Source organism: Prosopis cineraria, unplaced genomic scaffold (assembly GCF_029017545.1).
Source record: "Prosopis cineraria cultivar Desert tree isolate PC_DT_omini unplaced genomic scaffold, ASM2901754v1 PC11, whole genome shotgun sequence".
Lineage (NCBI taxonomy): Eukaryota > Viridiplantae > Streptophyta > Magnoliopsida > Fabales > Fabaceae > Prosopis > Prosopis cineraria.
Genome location: NW_026555342.1, coordinates 4400399 through 4419254, shown reverse-complemented (window position 1 = coordinate 4419254; position 18856 = coordinate 4400399). Strand labels below are relative to the sequence as shown.

General features: G+C 31.3%; 3 protein-coding genes across 3 annotated transcripts; all 3 read left to right on the top strand.

The window, feature by feature from the left end:
* The first annotated feature begins 1606 nt into the window (after positions 1-1606).
* Positions 1607-8731, top strand: LOC129286826 (probable serine/threonine-protein kinase At1g09600). The gene is made up of 8 exons (XM_054922891.1): positions 1607-2480; positions 2566-2850; positions 3213-3521; positions 3786-4013; positions 4275-4375; positions 5841-5952; positions 6696-7115; positions 8259-8731. The coding sequence occupies exons 1-8, from the start codon at positions 2079-2081 to the stop codon at positions 8415-8417; spliced, it is 2016 nt and encodes a 671-aa protein (XP_054778866.1). The 5' UTR covers positions 1607-2078; the 3' UTR covers positions 8418-8731.
* Positions 8732-12026: 3295 nt separating this feature from the next.
* LOC129286576 (glucuronoxylan 4-O-methyltransferase 1-like) lies at positions 12027-13578 on the top strand. Its single transcript, XM_054922520.1, has one exon. The coding sequence runs from the start codon at positions 12235-12237 to the stop codon at positions 13123-13125; it is 891 nt and encodes a 296-aa protein (XP_054778495.1). The 5' UTR covers positions 12027-12234; the 3' UTR covers positions 13126-13578.
* Positions 13579-14645: 1067 nt separating this feature from the next.
* LOC129287162 (ras-related protein RABD1-like) lies at positions 14646-18125 on the top strand. The gene is made up of 8 exons (XM_054923334.1): positions 14646-14803; positions 14923-14995; positions 15131-15178; positions 15275-15322; positions 15914-15985; positions 16092-16247; positions 16696-16799; positions 17842-18125. Exons 1-8 carry the CDS (start codon positions 14790-14792, stop codon positions 17933-17935), a joined length of 609 nt encoding a protein of 202 aa, XP_054779309.1. The 5' UTR covers positions 14646-14789; the 3' UTR covers positions 17936-18125.
* The last annotated feature ends 731 nt before the right edge of the window (positions 18126-18856 follow it).

Sequence of the window (18856 nt, the reverse complement as noted above, 5' to 3'; positions counted from 1 at the left end):
TTTGAATTGAAACTAAATTCATAATTTTGTTGAGAAAATATAACTTTTGGTTTTTATACTTTAGTCGTGTTTTGGCATAGATTCCTTTACTTTTTTGGTTAATTTTTTAGTGTTCTATGTTCTTCCAAAGTCCTTATATTTTGTTTATTTTTGGATCTAGAACATCGAAAAATAAAAATTTAAAAATTTAAAATATTGAAAAAAAAGTATAAGAACCTCTAGTTTAACATGAAGAAAATGTAGAAATCAAAAGTTATGTTTTTATTGTATCCAAATGAGAGATTTGATTAAAATCTAAATTAAAATTTAAATTTTTATTAATCTAAATATATTATTAAGAAATTAAATCGATAACTAAGATAAGTTTAAAAGATTAAAACTTTCATCATCTCTTAATTTTTTTTATTGTACATTATATTTTATTAAGGACAACTAGGTTTCAATTATGATCAAACACTAAACCATGCAAACCATTCTTTTCAAGCTCATGAGACAACCTCATTTAACTCATATCATGGTTCAAACCAGGTATTCTGCTCTGTCCCTCCATGATAACACTTTTGCATAATTAAAATGAATTTTTTTATTATTTTTCCTTTTTTTCCCCACCAAAAAATGAATGTTCTAGAAAATAAAGAGATGCTATTATTTTTAAATATATATTATATAAATGAAAATTTTAAATTCTTTATTACGATAATATTCAATTTAAACTTCAAGAATGTTTTAATTAAAATACAAAAAGTATGTAATCACTGTGTTAGATATATAAAAAACACTTGTTGCCATAAATATATTTTTCATTAACAATTTATTTATTGATTAGTTGATGCTTTATTTAAGATAATTTTGTTTCAAATTTAAAATTTGAACTTGAATTTCATTTCAATTTTTTTAGTTCAATTAAAAATCATCTATTCATTACCTATGCAAGTTGGGTCTAACAAAATCTCCCACAATATAACAAACTAAAATTTAAATTTTCACTTTAAAAAAATGCACATATTTAATATTCAACTATATTTTGAATGAAACTACTTATAAAAAGATACTTATAAACAATAATAAAAAAATCATATAACCACTGGCAAAAAAGCTCGGTGACCTTCCTGATAAAGCAATATATATTGAATTATGTATAAAAATTATGTCTACGTTATAAAAATATCTAATCATTAATAAATTCGGCACGATATCATAAATTCAATTATATAAAATCTGGCAAGAAATTTGTTAGCAAATAAAAATTAATAACAAGTTTCATAAAAGAATAACTTTATATTTTTATTTTAATAATAATTGATTTTATATTGATTGAATTTATCATCAGTACTAAATGTATTTTAATAAATAAAAAAAAGTGGGAAAGTAGGAATTTACCCACAAACAAAATGTTTCCCGCCTACTCTGTTTCTGTGCTCCCCTGTTTCAGAGCGGTTTCCCGAGCCAGACATTCTCGGCCTCTTCAGTTTTGTAAGGACATTCAGATCCGAAACTCTCTCTCTCTCTCTCTCTATTCCTTTTTACAACTTATCTCTTTTATAGGATGTAGTTGTTACTTCCTTAACTTTTCTCTCTGTTTCAGAATTTGCTTTCCTTGCAAAAATTACCGAATCAAGCCCACTCATCCTAGTCCCAATTGTGATTCTCAGATTTTTTTTTGTTTTTTATTTTCTTCTTTATTTCATCTGAATCTCTTGCTTCTCATTTGATATCGTTCTTCATTTCTCTTCATTAACACTTACATTCAGAGAGTTTTCTGGGGAAGTATCGGGTGCTCGTGATTGTTATATTTGAGGGGTTTTCTTTCTCTCGTTTTTCAACCTGAATCTCTCTGAATTGGCCGTTGTTTTTCCTTTTCCTTGGATTTGGAATATTATTGTTCTTCTTCATTGAACATTGGGTTGTTCGTAATGATATCGCCATGTGAAATTTTCACTTGCCAACCCCATTAATCGATTTGACCTTTTCTTTCATTTGGGGATTTGGGCATTCTCTCGTTTCCCTGAATTACAAGAAATAAGGTTGACAGAGAAGAATTCGAGGAATTTCAGATACCACAAACTGAGGCCATTATTATGGGCTGCTTATGCTCGAGAGGGACACATTCACATGATTATGTCGCAGAGAACCATGTCCAGAAAACAAAGAAATCCTCCAAAGGAACGGCAAGGAGGGATCAAAAAATTGCAACGCAAGAGGAATGTGGCGAAGGAAACGATGTTAGTACGAGGTTAATATCATCAGATGAGAGGGAGAAGAATGTGGAAACAAAAGGGAAACCTGGGAATTCACAAATTACAAGTGTCGAAGAAGGACAGAGTAGGATGAGGATGTTGAATAGAATAGGTAGTTTGAAAAGAGGAGAGAGAGGAGCCCAAGTTCTTGCTGGCTGGCCTTCATGGCTAACTGCTGTTGCAGGAGAAGCCATTAGTGGTTGGATTCCTCGTAGATCAGAATCCTTTGAGAAGTTAGAGAAGGCAAGCAATCGATTTCATTCATCTTATGCATTAGTATCATATTCTTAATCCTTCGAGCTGATTAAGATTGATGTTGTAATGTCAGATTGGACAAGGGACATATAGCAGCGTTTACAAAGCAAGAGATTTGGAAACAAATAAAATAGTTGCATTGAAGAAGGTTCGATTTACAAATATGGACCCGGAAAGTGTTCGTTTCATGGCCAGAGAAATCATTATACTGCGAAGGCTAGATCATCCAAATGTGATGAAACTTGAAGGCATGATAACCTCTAGGGTTTCTGGCAGCTTATACCTTATTTTTGAATATATGGAACATGATCTCACAGGCCTCGCAGCTTTACCTGGCATCAAGTTTTCAGAAGAACAGGTACTTCATTTCCTAAGTCAATGGACAGGCAAACATTAGCTAAACCCGAGCAAGTTTTTGTTGCTCACGGGCAACTCAGACAAGGTCCATGCAAGTCCATGTTACTTGCGAACAACATTGGGTAGGTCCGAAAAAGTCCAAGTTGCTCAAGTGTAACTTTGACATGGTCCAGGCAAATCCATGTTGCACACGAGCAACAAGCAATTTATAGTGGTCTTCTGTATTTACACAAAATTCGGAATAAACTACATTGTTCGCAACTTGTAAATAATGTAATTTGCTATATATTATATTATAATATTATGATATGTTGATTTGACTGGAGGGGTAATGTTTGGTGTTATGTGGTGGTGGTGGTGCAGATAAAGTGCTACATGCAGCAACTAATTAGGGGGCTAGAGCATTGTCACAAGAAGGGGGTGCTACACAGAGACATAAAAGGATCAAATCTGCTAATAGACAACAAAGGGAATTTGAAAATTGCAGATTTTGGGCTAGCCACTGTGCTGGAAGGCCAAGCATTGACAAGTAGAGTGGTCACCTTGTGGTACAGATCACCTGAACTATTACTTGGATCCACCAATTATGGTGTTGCTGTTGACTTGTGGAGCGCAGGTTGCATTCTTGCTGAACTCTTCGCGGGCAAGCCTATCATGCCCGGTCGAACCGAGGTACACAAACACAAACTCATTTTCTAGTTCATTACATGGTGTCTAAAAAATAAGTCGTTCATAACAGCTAAACAGGAGTGAAAGGGGGTGGAACCAACACAGGTCACGACTCCTCAAGATTTCAAATTTTTCTCAGTAGTATATAGATGTCATATACTCTTGGCTTTACAAAATTTATGGAAGTTTTGTAGTATATATGCTTTGTGAATATGTTATATGGTAATATATATCGATGATTTTTATGATATATATATATATATATAGGTAGAGCAACTGCATAAGATATTTAAACTGTGTGGATCACCTTCTGAGAGATACTGGAAGAAGTCAAAGCTACCACATGCCACCAGTTTCAAGCCTCAACAACCTTACAAGCGTGTTGTTGCAGAGACATTCAAGGATTTCCCGTCCTCCGCACTCAAACTTCTTGATGTTCTTCTTGCTACAGAACCTGACGATCGAGGAACTGCCTCCTCAGCACTTCAGAGCGAGGTAATTATATATATACATATGTATGAAAAAAGATAAAGATAGGATACTAATATCTTTACACGCAACTTCACAAACTTCATTGGCTGCATGAAAGTTCAGAGGATCCAAGTTTGGTTATAGAATCCTTGTTGGTGGTTTTTTGTTTTTTGTTTTAAATTAGAGGGTTAAACAGTCTGAGATTATAAATAGGATCGAACTCGGTGACCTTGTTGATACAGGTTGATCTTGCTTTGTGATTGAGATTGTTGATCTCTTGTGCAGTTCTTCACGACAAAGCCGCTTCCTTGTGAGCCTTCAAGTTTGCCGAGGTATCCACCAAGTAAGGAGTTTAATGTGAAGCTTCGAGAAGAGGAAGCTAGAAGGTATATGTCAATGTCATTTCATCTTTTGATAATTCACGTTGTGTTTTTATCGCATCAGATTTAATCTATCTTTGCATAAATTGGGATTTTTTTTTAATCTATTGACTATTTGGTAAGTTTACATTCCAATGGAACTGACAAACATCATTCTCAAAAGCTTTAGCTCGCATTGGAAGGATCATGATAGAATAAGCATCACGAGTTGATCATCTCTATCTGAATTGTTTGAATAGTGTTCATTTAGTTTTAATATTTTTTTATCTTGGATGAAACAAAACACAGAGCAAAAGCAATCTTTCAAATATCAATTTCAAAATTAATAGTGATTTAATTAAAATAAAAAGTTAAAATTTGAAATTTAAATCTTCCAAGCTAAATTTTAACCATGCAGAGGATGAATATCATATTTCTTGGCAAGTAGTATTTTAAATGATCTGCTATATGACAAGGAGTTTAGCCTCCGAGTAATAAAAAAAAAAATCATTTATTTTAGGTGAGTTTTTGTTGTTTCATTAAATTCAACCAATTTATATTTTATGTTATTAAAAAATCAATTTATATATTTAAATGGCTCAAATTAGATTAAAATGATATTAATGCAAAATATAAAATATATTTTGATAATGTCTCTTTTTATAAACTTTGTCCAAAAATGTCTCATTTTCTATCAATAATAACAATAACAATTGGGCTTGTTGTTAACAACTAGGCCATTTGCTTAGTAGTCCCGGTTTTACTTGGAATATTGGACCATACCGGGCATGGCCCTGGGCAATGTGGTGTCCACCAGGGTTGGTCTAGTATATACATATTTGAATCCCCCCCCTCTTTTTTAATAAATGTTGGTTGATTTTATGAGATCATTTTTCATATTATTCTGGATATTTAAATATTTAATTCTATTCAAATTTTAATTTAATATTATGTAATGACTTGAGAAAAATTTATTTTGGTCATGATATTTTTTTTTTCAAATGAATATATATTAGATCAATATAGCTATAGTTTTTTGGAAAAAAAAGTAAATTACATTATTTCCATGTTTATTTAATTTTTCTTAAAATTATGGTGTTGGGCTCAAGCTGACATTGGTCAGATCAATTTAATGTAGGTGTTCATTGGATCGAGTACTAGGTGAAATCTAACGTGACCTTGTCTACCTGTAAACACTCCTAATTAACTAAAGAACCCATCTTTTAAGCAATTTGAGACAAGCTAATAAGCTATAGGCTTATAGCTCAAATGGCATGATCTCACCCTTGATGCAAGTCTAAGATCAATCCCAAGTGAACAAGTAGATGATGTGTGTGGGACCCCTTCTTTGTTAAAAAGAGTTAGAAAGGATGAGGGGGAAAACAATTTTGCTAATAGGGAAAGAAATTAAGTAGAGACTTGAGATAGATTGTTCTCTTATTAGTGCTACACTGAAAAAACTGAAGTAGAAATTTGGAATGTTTTGCAACAGAAAGAAAGGGGCGACAAGGAAAGGAAATGAACAAGAGCTTGCCAAGAGTTCTGTAAACCATAAAGCTGCCCCACCACCTGATACCAAGTCCCTCCTTTCAGCAGCCACTGAGGTATGCTTCCCACATGACACTATATGGCTAAACTATAAATATATATGGCTAAAATAACTAGAGATGAGCTTTATTTTTATTTATTTATTTAAGGTATATACTTTTTCCAAATCAATTTCAAAACAAACGAATAATTTTTTTAATTTATGAATTACCCTGGAACAAACTCCTGGCATCAATACTTTTAATTAACTGTTTAGATTTGGTATTTATATGTTATAGACGTGGCTCCCATAATTAATTATCCATTTTTCCTCTTAAGTGTTTTAGTTTTGTTTATTTTTAAAGCATATTATATTTAATTATTATAAATTATTTTTATTTATGATTAACCACTATTATAAGTCGTTATTTTCAATCATTGTTGACCATTACTATGATATTTTTTAAAATTTAAAATTATTTTTAAAATAAGATAACCAAACATATTTTATTTTATTTGGTTTTTAATAATTAGTTTATGAAATAATTTTTAAAAATAAAAAATGATAACAAAACCAAAGTATCCTTAGTCCATCGTATTAAAAATCATGATTCTTAAAGATTTTGGAAGGTGGGGTCATTTTATATTTGCAACAGGTGGGATTAGACTTTACGACACTTGCCATGAAAGGAAATGATTTAGTTTTTTTTTTTTTAATCCATTTTATTTTTCATCTTTTTCCAGCAACGGCTGATTTTATACATTTTTCTTTCCTTTTTTTCTTCCCCATGTGATATTTGGCCTTTTTGTTTGTGAGAAGAATCGAGCAGGACCGAACCCGAAGCGGAGGCTGGAGAAGAACGGGTTGCTGATTGAACCGGCAAGCACAACAAGAGGAGCCAAAGTACTGTGTCATTCGGGGCAATCCACGGTGCAGAGCGCCTACATAAAAGTCATGAAGCATCGTGAAGCCGCAGGAGAACACGAAGTGTTCGTCGGAACCAGGAGGAATCAGAGAGCGTACTGGAACACCGCCAACGCCGCGCGTCTCTCCAAGTTCTCAAACTCCGTCGCCGCTGACGGCGGCTCCCGCCTAGAAGTGATCACCGCCGCCGCAGGTAACTCGTCTGTCTGGGGAGACGACCGCTTCGGCGAGAGGTATAGGCATGCGGCTGCCGGAGAATCCGAACTCTTGCTGCCGGCATCCAACAAGTCTTCTTTAAACAAACCTCGTGTCAAGGTAATTCTTTTCAGCGACCTAAACTGTAGCAAGAATAATATCATTATGAATTTTTAAATGTGTAAAAACATTTTTTAATTTTTAAATTTAAAGTACTTGAAATCTTGCTATTAAATAGTAAAAATGCTCTTATTTTAAAGTTTAAGATGAGTATCACATATAATCAGGCTCTACAATTTATAACTGCAAAAGTAATAACAATTTTTTGCAATTTAATGACGGGATTTGGTGTTTGAAATTTAATTAAAGATAATTTTAAAGTTTAAATTTAAAAATATTATTCTTTTTATTTAAAAATGTAAGGTATTTTTTAAAAAGTTAGATGTTTAAAAATATAAACGTATTTTTAATCTTTTAAAGTGTAATAATTATCTTTTTTTTTTAAAGTGTCTTTATTGATAATGACTCTATATTTATTATAAAATATTTAACAAAAGTAAATATGAAAAGATATAACTAGTTTGAAAGTAAGTAACTACTTTATTAGGATAAAATTTGATTACATTTTTATCCGAAGGAATATTCACTTAGTAGATTAAAATTTAAAATATTCATTAACCTCAATTCTTTTAATTGAAAAATGGTAATGAAAGACGTGAAAATAAAATAGAAATAACCATTCAGAACAAAAGTCCTTGAAATTGAATCCTAGGGCCTTGTTCTTTTTTCACATTTTTAAAAAAATAATATTTTAACTAAAAAATTTACACCCTAATACTTAAATTCAATTTCAAGATTTTATAGTTTTTAATAATTGTACTGTAATTTTTGAAGGTCCTTAATTGTAATTTTTTCTTTTTATGTATACATGCTTACTGGTCTGCATCTATTTATAAGGTGTTTATAAAAATAATTATAAGGTGAAAAAAATTAATTTTATCATTTAACCTAAGAAAAACATTTAATTTGTACAAAATATAGAAGATGACTCATTATCTTTCTTAATTAATAAGGAGATAATTAAAAAGTTAAAATCCTTTTAACAAATAAAAAAACATGACAATGACAACTTTTCTTAAAACACATGAAGAATATATCAAACACTTTATAAAGAGGATCAGAGGCAACATATATATCTACAATAACATGTGAATCATAAATGTTTGGATGTATGATGTGTTAATAAACAAGAATCTCGTGCAGGATTATGGAGGGAAGGATGGAAATAAGTTGCAATATTCAGGACCGTTGGTGTCTGCAACAGGAAACCTGGAAGAAATGCTGAAGCAGCACGAACAACAAATCCAACATGTCTTACGTAAAGCTGCTGGTTTTGATAATAATAAGGTCAAGACTTCATAACTTACTCACCTTCAATCACAACATATGTGATTCTCACACACATATATAATACGTACGTTATTTCTCTTCTGATACTACTTAATCAGTAAAACATTACTTGTGTGTCATGTCTATTTGGTGCCCTCTTGACGAGCTTCTCTGATCAATTAATTGTACATGTTTATGGGAAACATTAATTATCATATCATAGGTGTACAAAATGTATTATCATATTTTATTTAGGAAGCTGAGCAGTGTATGTTTTTTTTTTCACTGAGATTCAATGTTTTGTAAAGCTGCTGTGTTTCAATATATATGATAGTTCCTAGTTCACATATTGGCACAAATTCTTTGGTCAATTGTTTCGTTTCCATATTAATTGCTACTCAACTTGTTCAAGCAATTTCATTCAGTTGTGTATATATGTTATTATTAAAATCAAATGGATATGCATGCGTTATGGCATAAAAATTGATAAATGATATATTTATTATTAGTATTAGCTAGTCCTTTAAAATAATATTAATATATTGGCTATCTAATGACATATATTAGTCTATGACCTTACAACCTAACAAGTTTTACTGATAGATGGAAGATTTGTGAATTCAATCTTGCTTATAACCTCACATTATCGGTGCTGCTTCTTTATTTAAAAATAAAAAAGAATGAGTTCAATTATCATTGTAATATAAATGTTTTTCTATCCATCTTCACCTGACATTTTTGCATTTATAAGATTTAAAGTCATCTCTTTCCTTTTATATATTTTATTTACCAAAACACTATCTTTTCTTGGCACCATCATTTAATTTAATATTTTAATAAACATCAACTAAAAAAATTGTTTTTTAAATAATCATCAACTAAAAAACAAAGAAAGAAAGTGAAGCAGATATTCTCGACCAAGTAAATACCAAATCATATATTTTTGGATAAATTAGTTAATTAAGGTATAAGACTACAAGCCTTACAAAATTAATACAATTAAACCTAAAAGTAGTCCCATATATGGTTTAAAATTCAAAGAAAAAGCCGCGTTTTTTTGTTTCAATCACAAAAAGTAAAAGTATGAGCCTCACCAAGAAATTGAAGAATATTTAAATATTTGGTTTGGTTTATATAAACATAATTAATTTATTTTTGTATATAAATTAATTTTTAATCATTAATTTTCTTGTTCATTTAATTTATAAAGTTTTAGCCTATATTTCTGTTCAATTCTTTTGTAAGTCTTTTATATTTACCACTATAATAATTTAATTAATACAATGTGACAATTAATGTGAGAACATTGCTCACTTTTACCCATAAAATGAAGCAGACATGAGTTATAGATAATATCCTTTTTTATCATAAATTTTAAAAAAATATAATTTTAAATCACTGTGCTTTACTCACATTTTAATATAGGTTTTTATTTTTTTATATTCATAATTTCTATACTTTTATTTTTCAGTGTTTTAAGTTTCTCCATGAACAAAGTGTAGGGACTTTGAAAGGACCTAGAATATTGAAAAAATGTAAGGACTTATAACAAAATGTGAGTAAAGTATAAGAATTTTTTAAAATTATGTTTTCCCTAAACTTTATATTTTTTATATGTATAAATATATAACTAGCTGATTGAGGATTGCATTTTATATTTTGGCTCAAAACACATGAACAACATGTTCTACAGTACGTGTTGTATTATTATCCCAATAAATGATTCATACAATTTTTTGGGCTCGGTGATTCATATACAACTTTACCTGATCTATTTTTACCCAAAAAAAAAACTTTACCTCAGATATTAAAGCATGTAACTATAATTTCAATTTTTTATATTATTTACTCTAAGCATTTTTCATGATTAACTTGCATGTCATTGTTGCCTTGTATTCAAGTAATGGTGTGAATTGAATCCTATGGCATTCATTGATATGGAACTAGTGATTCTGGATTCGATTCCCAGTGGAGTCATTATTATGCTAATAATATACATAAATGAAAATTTATCCTCCCTAACAAGGACATGGCTATACAAGCTTATCTTGAAATGTTGGCAGAGCAGGGGTCATGGGCTAGCTGGGACAGATTTATTTTCAATATTAAAAATTTAAAAATATAAAAATTATAAATAATTACAATACTTAATAATTTTTTTATCATGTTTTCATGTTTTGTAATCATTGAAAAATTAACTTATCATTTTTTAAGATTCAAATGAATTTAAAATTTAGAATATAAAAACTTATACCCCTGGCATGTACTCCGGGTGAGCCACTACCTTGAGTTATCATGTTTATTATTCAGAATATTTAACTTTTGTTTTGGACATGAGATTTTTTAATATTCTCTTTATGAATGAAAATAAATAAAAGCAAGTTATTTTTTTAATATATAAAAAGCAAGTTACTTCAAGAATTACTCCAAGATATTATCAGAGAAGAATGATCGTAGTCACCTATTTTTATTCCCTGGGAGATTATGCAATATTTATTTTCTTGAGACCGTAATTTTAAATGGAATGAAAAAATTACCAATCAATTTTGAGGCATATGAAGAGAACTTTTGAATATATATATATATATATATATATATATATATAAGCATCTTCATTTAAGAAGGACCTAAATAAAACAAGTGTCGAAGACTATTAATGCCGTTTGTGACAAACTGACAATGTTAATATTTGAGGTTAGAAATTACAGTGGATTTTCTTGGTAGGAAATATGAGATAAACATTCTTCACACGTTAAAATATAAATTCAAACACTGTTAAATCGTGATTACGTTAAAAGTTTTTTTCTTTTAGTTTTTGTAAACTCTTAATTCAAAATTTTTTTGGTGAAAAAATTCGAATTTTATTAATTGGTAAAGTACTAATTAATTTGATTTCTCAATACTTTATCGTAAATAACTACAAGACTCTAATTGCATTTAACTAATTACTTCTAAATAAATAAAATTTAATTTGATAATAGTAAAATTATCTTGAAAGGTAAAAATAACATAATTAAAATTTATCATCATTATGATAAGTCATAAATAATCTAAGATAAACACTAAATTTGTTGGTTTAAATTAGAGATTTCAATTTTTTTTACTAGTGTAAGTATTGTCTTTTTATCAGCATGTCTTGACATAATAAAATTTGCCAAGGTCCACACACACACACACGCACACTACAGCGATGGAAAAGATTGAACATTTTTACCTCATATCACTCTTTATGCCTCTTTTTTTAAAGAAATTTTTATAATAAAAAGAATCCTTAGAAATCCATATATATAAACTTACGTAGATATTGAAATATAGTTATGAAAAAACAGGACAATCAAGGCAAAAATAAAATTAAGGAAGTGGATTATTAATTCCTTTGACTTAAGCAGAACACCAATTAATTTATCTCATAGTCTAATTTTGGATTTAGTTTGACCCCAAATTAAGGAAACAAAGATCAACAAACGAGCACACACTTTCACTTTAACACGGAAGCTCAAAACTACACACATGAATATAAAATGGAAGCTTTACCAAACTTGCAGATCCAACAACCTCAACCATCTTGCTTCATCAGAAATTCTGGTAGCTCCTTTGTCTGCATCAAATATTATCCTCTCAGCATGATTTTTTCTTCTCTTCATGTCCAAGCATCAGAATTTCATCAATCACTCTCTTATCTTCTTCATCACCAAAACCTTTACCTTATAACCTGAGCTCTCAGCCAAATCAATCCCAGAGCCATAACCCAAAACTCATACATCCCCATAGCCATATACTTGCTCCCTCAGTCTGGTGCATTCAAGATTATTTCCCTGAGTTCTGAGAATCTGTCACTAAGTATTGAAGTATGAGGCCTAAATCCCATCAAACCCTCAATGTCAAGTTTCTGATTCTAGGGTTTTTGGTAGCATTTTTCTTCATCTTAGTTTTATGGCCAAATTACTCTGCTTCCAACCAAGCTGTATCTCCAAGTTCATCATCAAAAGCTTCGTCTCTAACCCTCAAAGATTCAAATGATGATGATCATGGCACAAAAGAAGATTGTTCCCTTTCTTGCGCCAAGATCCCTCCTTCTTTAGCCAAAGCTCTCATCCACTACTCAACCTCAACCATAACCCCACAACAAACATCCAAAGAAATCTCAGTGACATCAAGAGTTCTAGAAAAGAAATCACCCTGCAACTTCCTAGTCTTTGGCCTGGGCCATGACAGCCTCATGTGGAGCTCCCTCAACCATGGTGGCAGGACAGTTTTCCTGGAGGAAGACGAGGCATGGATTGAACAAATCCGGCGCCGGTTCCCCGGCCTAGAGTCCTACCATGTGACTTATGACAGCAAGGTGAATGAAGCAGACAATTTAATGGAAGTAGGAAAAGGGCCAGAGTGTACAGCAGTGGGAGATCCTAGGTACTCAATGTGCCAACTAGCTTTAAAAGGATTGCCCAGTGAGATCTATGAGATAAAATGGGATTTGATAATGGTGGATGCACCAACTGGGTATTATGAGGAAGCTCCTGGGAGGATGACTGCTATATACACTGCAGGAATGATGGCAAGGAACAGAGAAAGTGGAGAAACTGATGTGTTTGTGCATGATGTGAATAGGGAAGTGGAAGATAAGTTTTCTAGGGCATTCTTGTGTGACAAGTATATGAAGAAACAAGAAGGCAGGTTAAGGCACTTCACAATTCCTAGTCACAGGGATGACTTGGATAAGCCATTTTGTCCTCAGGATTAAAACTAGTTCATTTTTTCTCTTTTCAAACTCTCATGTCTTTGGAATAATATTCATGCTTTCTTTTAGCAACTAAAACACATTCATAATCTTTGGCCAAAAAAATTTAAGAGCAGGATCTCTCCCGCTCAGTCCCTCCTGTTCTCCCTCCTGCCCCACAGACGGCCCCACCATGTGAGGGCCGGAGGGAGAGCAGGAGAGAGGGCGCAAGATCTAGTGAACCTGGGTCTTCTACATATACTTTATATTCATTCATCACAGACAAACATAAAAAGGACCTCTTGATGATTCCTTTGATTTTGCAAGTTTTGTTGGGCATTCATGCATTAATCTGCCTAGATGGCTACTGAACTATGTATATATATACGTATGCATGCATGCATGCATATGCATGTGGTGTTATTTGAAATTGGAGTAGCAATCATTATTTTTTTTCATTATCTTTCCGAATTACTACGTAATGGTATTCAAAATCTTGTAGTATTTCAATGTATTTGATGCCTACCTTTTAAATTGTTGCTTAATTGCATGTTGATGTTTTTTTTTTTCCTGGTGACATTATGTCGTAATCAAATCCTACCGAAATTATAATTAATTATGTGATGTCATTCATAAGCCGTTTGTGCTTATCCTCTTAGATTAAGGGCATATTTTATATTAATTACCAAATTTACCCTTTTCTAAAACCTTTTTTTCCCCTAAATTAAGGAAATAAATTAAAATGACTAAAATGTGCCTTCAGACATAATTATTTCACCACATCTTTTGTCATATATCGTTCATACCAAGTAATATTAGCTTAGCTATCATTTCGTACTTCCGTTAACTTAAATGGGTATTGTCACATCAATTCAATGAGTTTTTTTCTATATTTAAGTTTATCATATAGGATTTTTGAGTAATTTTTCAAATATTTTTTTCTTTTGCGAGAATTATAAAGCTACATATAATTTATTTGGAAAAATCACTTTAAAATCCCATCCAATAACAAAAAAATCTTACAAAATTAAAAAAATTATTCTGAAAATTTATGTTATTTATTGAAATTGTCTATTACTATTAGATAATTATTAATTATTGTTGTAAACAATTTCATTAACAATTATTCAACAATATCTAATTAATAATTGAATTTCAATATAGCAAATTAATAATTTCGATTAAGAACATGAAACTTAAAAATATATAATTTTATGGAACTCTCTTATATTTATATCTCATGTGTGCGATCCAACAGTGAACTTTTTAATTTATTTTTTTAAAAAAAAGGTGTAGATGATTGATTGAGAGGTAAAAATTAAAAAGTGAAAAACTAAATTAAAAATTCAGATTCCGTGTGAAAAAAGCGAGCCATAATTTCTAAATGAACAGACAGCACGCATGACGAGGCCCTCGTGTGGAAGATGGTTGATAAAGGCTCTACGTGCGAACCGCCAAGATATATTCAACCGCCGATATGGCCTTTAAAGTTTAAAATTACCTGCGAAAATAAAAAAATATTAAATTAAATTCTTTCAAAGCAGAATCATTGTATTTGACTGATGATGAGGTGAGGGACAGCACCATTTCGTCGCTTTTCTTTCTTCTTTCGTTGCTTCTTCCTTTCGGGGTCACTGAGACCAAGTAACCACAAGAGACGTCACCCATTTCGATCATTAACAACCCCAATGAGCAACGAATAGTAAGTTCGCTCCTTTCCCTTCGAAGACTTTTTTGTTTGGTTTTGTTTTTCATTTTCTTTCTCGGGAATTATTTGTGGGAAAATACTGTATGTTTTTGTGTTTTTTGGTTTAATTTCAGCGATTACCTGTTCAAGCTTCTGCTGATCGGGGACTCCTCGGTTGGAAAATCTTGCTTGCTTCTCAGATTTGCAGTGAGTTGACTTTGTTGGTCCTTTTATGTTCTATTGTCACCCATTTTTGCTTATTTTGTGTTATTTTGCAGTGGGAAACAAGGTTTCGAGTTCATGGTTCGTTAATTTCATTTCATTGTTCACTATAATTTTCAGGATGACTCGTATGTGGACAGCTACATAAGCACCATTGGAGTTGATTTCGTAAGTATCATTCTGTACTTCTAACGATTTTCTTCTTTTTAATTATATATTCAGATATATCCGTGGTTGAAAAGCAGCAACTTCTGTATTTTTCAGAAAATCAGAACTGTGGAGCTAGAAGGAAAAACAGTCAAGCTGCAGATTGTGAGTAGAAACTGCACTGCCTTTATTACACGTTCTCTTCATTTAAAACGAATATGTATTAGTGACTAACTATGTGGTTTATATGTTTTATGATATCTAAGCATACATCATCCTATATGATATTGCGTAGGATCTTATTTATGATAATAATTTCAAGGAAGTGATGAAATTTATAATGTCGAGTTTGAAGTTATCTTCTGGGGCCTGTCTCAAAAAAATCTGTAAAGTAGCATGAGTGTTTTAATTTAGTTTTTAGAACATATGTGCTTCTAAACTATGCAAATTAAGGCTATGATTTCCCAAAACACTACATTTAAAGTTGCAAATTTCATTTAATATGCGCCCATATTATATGATTTTGATAGAATATGCAGAGGGAATGATTTTCCATTGATGATTTGTCCAACTTCATTTTTCTCTTGATCTTCATGGTTTCACCGAAGCAGCTTTGTTGTGTAATTCAGCTTAGGCATTTGGGGTAACCTTATTAAAACTTACTTCTAGTTTGCGTGCTAGTATGCTTTAATGCCTAATTTGGTAATATTTTAATCAGAAGTGAAGTATCTAACGATCTATCCTTTTTATTTTTAGTGGGATACTGCTGGACAGGAGAGATTTAGAACCATAACAAGTAGTTATTACAGGGGAGCTCATGGAATAATTGTAAGTGAAACTGTTATATCATCATTAAAATGTGAGGAATGTAGACTCATTTTAGCAGCAAAATCTATCAGATTTTTTAAGTATATATGTTTTGAGATTGCAACAGATTGTGTATGATGTTACTGAGATGGAGAGCTTCAACAATGTCAAGCAGTGGTTGAATGAAATTGATAGATATGCCAATGACAGCGTATGCAAGCTTCTTGTTGGAAATAAATGCGATCTGGTTGATAATAAGGTTGTTGACACGCAAACTGCTAAGGTAAATGTCACTTTTGGTTGTAATTTCACTATTTTTTTTTTAATCAAGTTCAACCTAGTGATGAAATCCTTGAGCAGACATTAAGCCACTGCATTGACATGCTTGCTTTCTATATTTTCATTGTTGGTATTACTAGTTTCTGTTTCTATCTATTCTACCTGTGTTTGTTGATCTTGTTGTAACAGTTTGACGATGTTGTGCATAAATTTAAACCTGATGATAATTGTGTTTATAATGCAAATGGATTAGTTTGATAGTTACTTAGCATGAGACAGAGTGAAATTGTCTATTTTTGTTTCTTGGTAGGCATCAAATGTTGTGATTAGCAGTGGATGCTCAGGCAATAAATAATTTTTTTTTAATATTGTAACTTAATAAAAGAGAAAGAAATTAATTGAGGTGCTGCTTATCTAACCTAATTTCTTTATATCGTGGGTATAAATTATAGGCATTTGCTGATGAACTTGGTATCCCTTTCCTTGAGACAAGTGCTAAAGACTCAATCAATGTGGAGCAGGCTTTCTTAACCATGACGGCTGAGATTAAAAAGAAGTATTGTTCTTCCCACTTCCCTTATTTCTGAATTATTGAGATATTTGTCAATTTACAGATAATGAATACTATGATTTAGGTTTTTGTTTGATTTGTTTTGCCCACCTTGGGCTTTCCACTTGATTAAAATTAAAATATCTACAATTGAAAATTTTAATGATATTACAAGTGTAAGCCCTTGCGTTTTACAACAATTTCAATGCCTGCATTCTCATATGCTGTCTATGTGATAGTAATTTATTGCTGTTAGAATTATTAAATTCATTTTGTAATGTATAATGTAACTGATGAAAAATTGGATGGTGTAGTTGTGATGTTTGAAGTTAAGTTTTTACTTTTTATTTTACTTTCTTGCCATTTATGGATTTTATTTTTTTTGTGCTGTACATTGGATACAGAGTGATCATATTCTGATAACTTCATTACTTTGAAAGCAATTAACAATCTCATGTGTACTCGTTTGTCTGATAGTTGGTTATCAAATTATTCAATAAATATTTAATCTGTGTATGATTTTTTTTTTTAAGTAACAATTCTATAATCTTAAACCATTAGAGACATCCAAATTGAATCCTGTGCATTCTTGTATCTATACATTTGGGGAGAGAGTGATGCAAGAGAATGTGATGATACATGCACTCCTCATTAGCCCCTTCAGTCCTAATTATAAGCCAGTTTTAAAATTCTATTTGGTCCTAAATATAGGTAAAGATGTAGTAGTTAATTTTTTTTCCCAATATTGCCCCTCCTTAATTGCACCAATTTGTAATTCCTAGACACACTTTATTGTGGTCATTAATTTTAGTGAAGGGCAAAATTGAAATGTCAAACATTTTTATACAAGTTTAAAGGTATTAACTACCATTCCTTAAGAACCCGAAGCTACTTAATTTTGTTCTATAATTAGGACCGGAGGGAGTTTATTATTACACTATCTACTCTCTTTTTTATCTTTATCTCTGTGTTTGTTAGAGAATTTGACATCAAACTTGTACATGAATCTTGTCCTTTCATGACTTGGTGTAACTTTTTGTGATTGCAGAATGGGAAGCCAACCAACAACAGGTGGCAAGTCAACAGGAACTGTTGAAATGAAGGGACAACCAATTCAGCAGAAGAGCAACTGTTGTGGTTAATTTACACAACATGTGTATTTTCTGCTTCCTGTGAAATGATGTCAATATAATATAACCTGTTGTTGACTCTCTTGATACGGATCATTTCCTCTGTAACTGTTGGAAGTATGGTCTGTTTTGATAGCCTTTTCAGAAGACTTAGTTCTGATGAATCCTTAAATTTATAATTAAATCTAAGTATTTTCTTGCAGGAATCTGTTTTTTTTTTTTTTTTTTTTGTTTTAGTTATCAAATTTTGCAGCTACAGGCATCTTTACTGAATTGAATATTTTATACTGGCATGCATGCCTTTGTACATCCTAAAGGTGCCAAAAAAAAGTATTATATATTGTAACTTTCATGACAATAAAGAATCTGGATTGCACCTTTACATTGTTTGCTTGAGCCATCACCCATGAATTAACCAAGCAATGCAAGGCAGTGCTTGCTTCTAGTTATTTAAAATAATAATACTATATTGGTAACAAGCATTATCTTATTTGATAGGGTTAGCTGTATAGATTGCATCATATTATTGTGCTGTATCAATAACTAAAATCTTTTTAACTAGAGATTAAAACAAAGCCTGTAAAATATTAATACTATGCCTTTAATTGTCCTCAATGGAATATCAACCGTATTTTCTTAATTCTTTATGCCAGGTGATTTGAAGGTTAAAACTTAGACAAAAACTTGATTCTTGATAACATTGACCTTTGCATTAGTCATTTAGTTGATGAATTTTGGAGAAACTAAACAAACGGGAGAAAAGTAGTATTTTAGAGCCATTGTCTTTATGAGGGTATATTTAATGCACTTAATTTCAAAATATCTGATGTCGAATAGCGTAATTTCTGTAATGACGCCGTTTTATGTGATATTTCTTACATTTTAACGGTATGATGGAAATTTTTCTCATCAATTCGTAAATATCATGGCCGT

Coding starts and splice junctions, on each gene's coding strand:
- LOC129286826 (XM_054922891.1), top strand. CDS start 2,079: ATGGGCTGCTTATGCTCGAGAGGGACACATTCACATGATTATGTCGCA. Junction 3,522..3,785: donor TCATGCCCGGTCGAACCGAG/GTACACAAACAC, acceptor ATATATATATAG/GTAGAGCAACTGCATAAGAT. Junction 7,116..8,258: donor TAAACAAACCTCGTGTCAAG/GTAATTCTTTTC, acceptor AATCTCGTGCAG/GATTATGGAGGGAAGGATGG.
- LOC129287162 (XM_054923334.1), top strand. Junction 14,996..15,130: donor GCTTGCTTCTCAGATTTGCA/GTGAGTTGACTT, acceptor TATAATTTTCAG/GATGACTCGTATGTGGACAG. Junction 16,248..16,695: donor TTGACACGCAAACTGCTAAG/GTAAATGTCACT, acceptor TATAAATTATAG/GCATTTGCTGATGAACTTGG.
- LOC129286576 (XM_054922520.1), top strand. CDS start 12,235: ATGAGGCCTAAATCCCATCAAACCCTCAATGTCAAGTTTCTGATTCTA.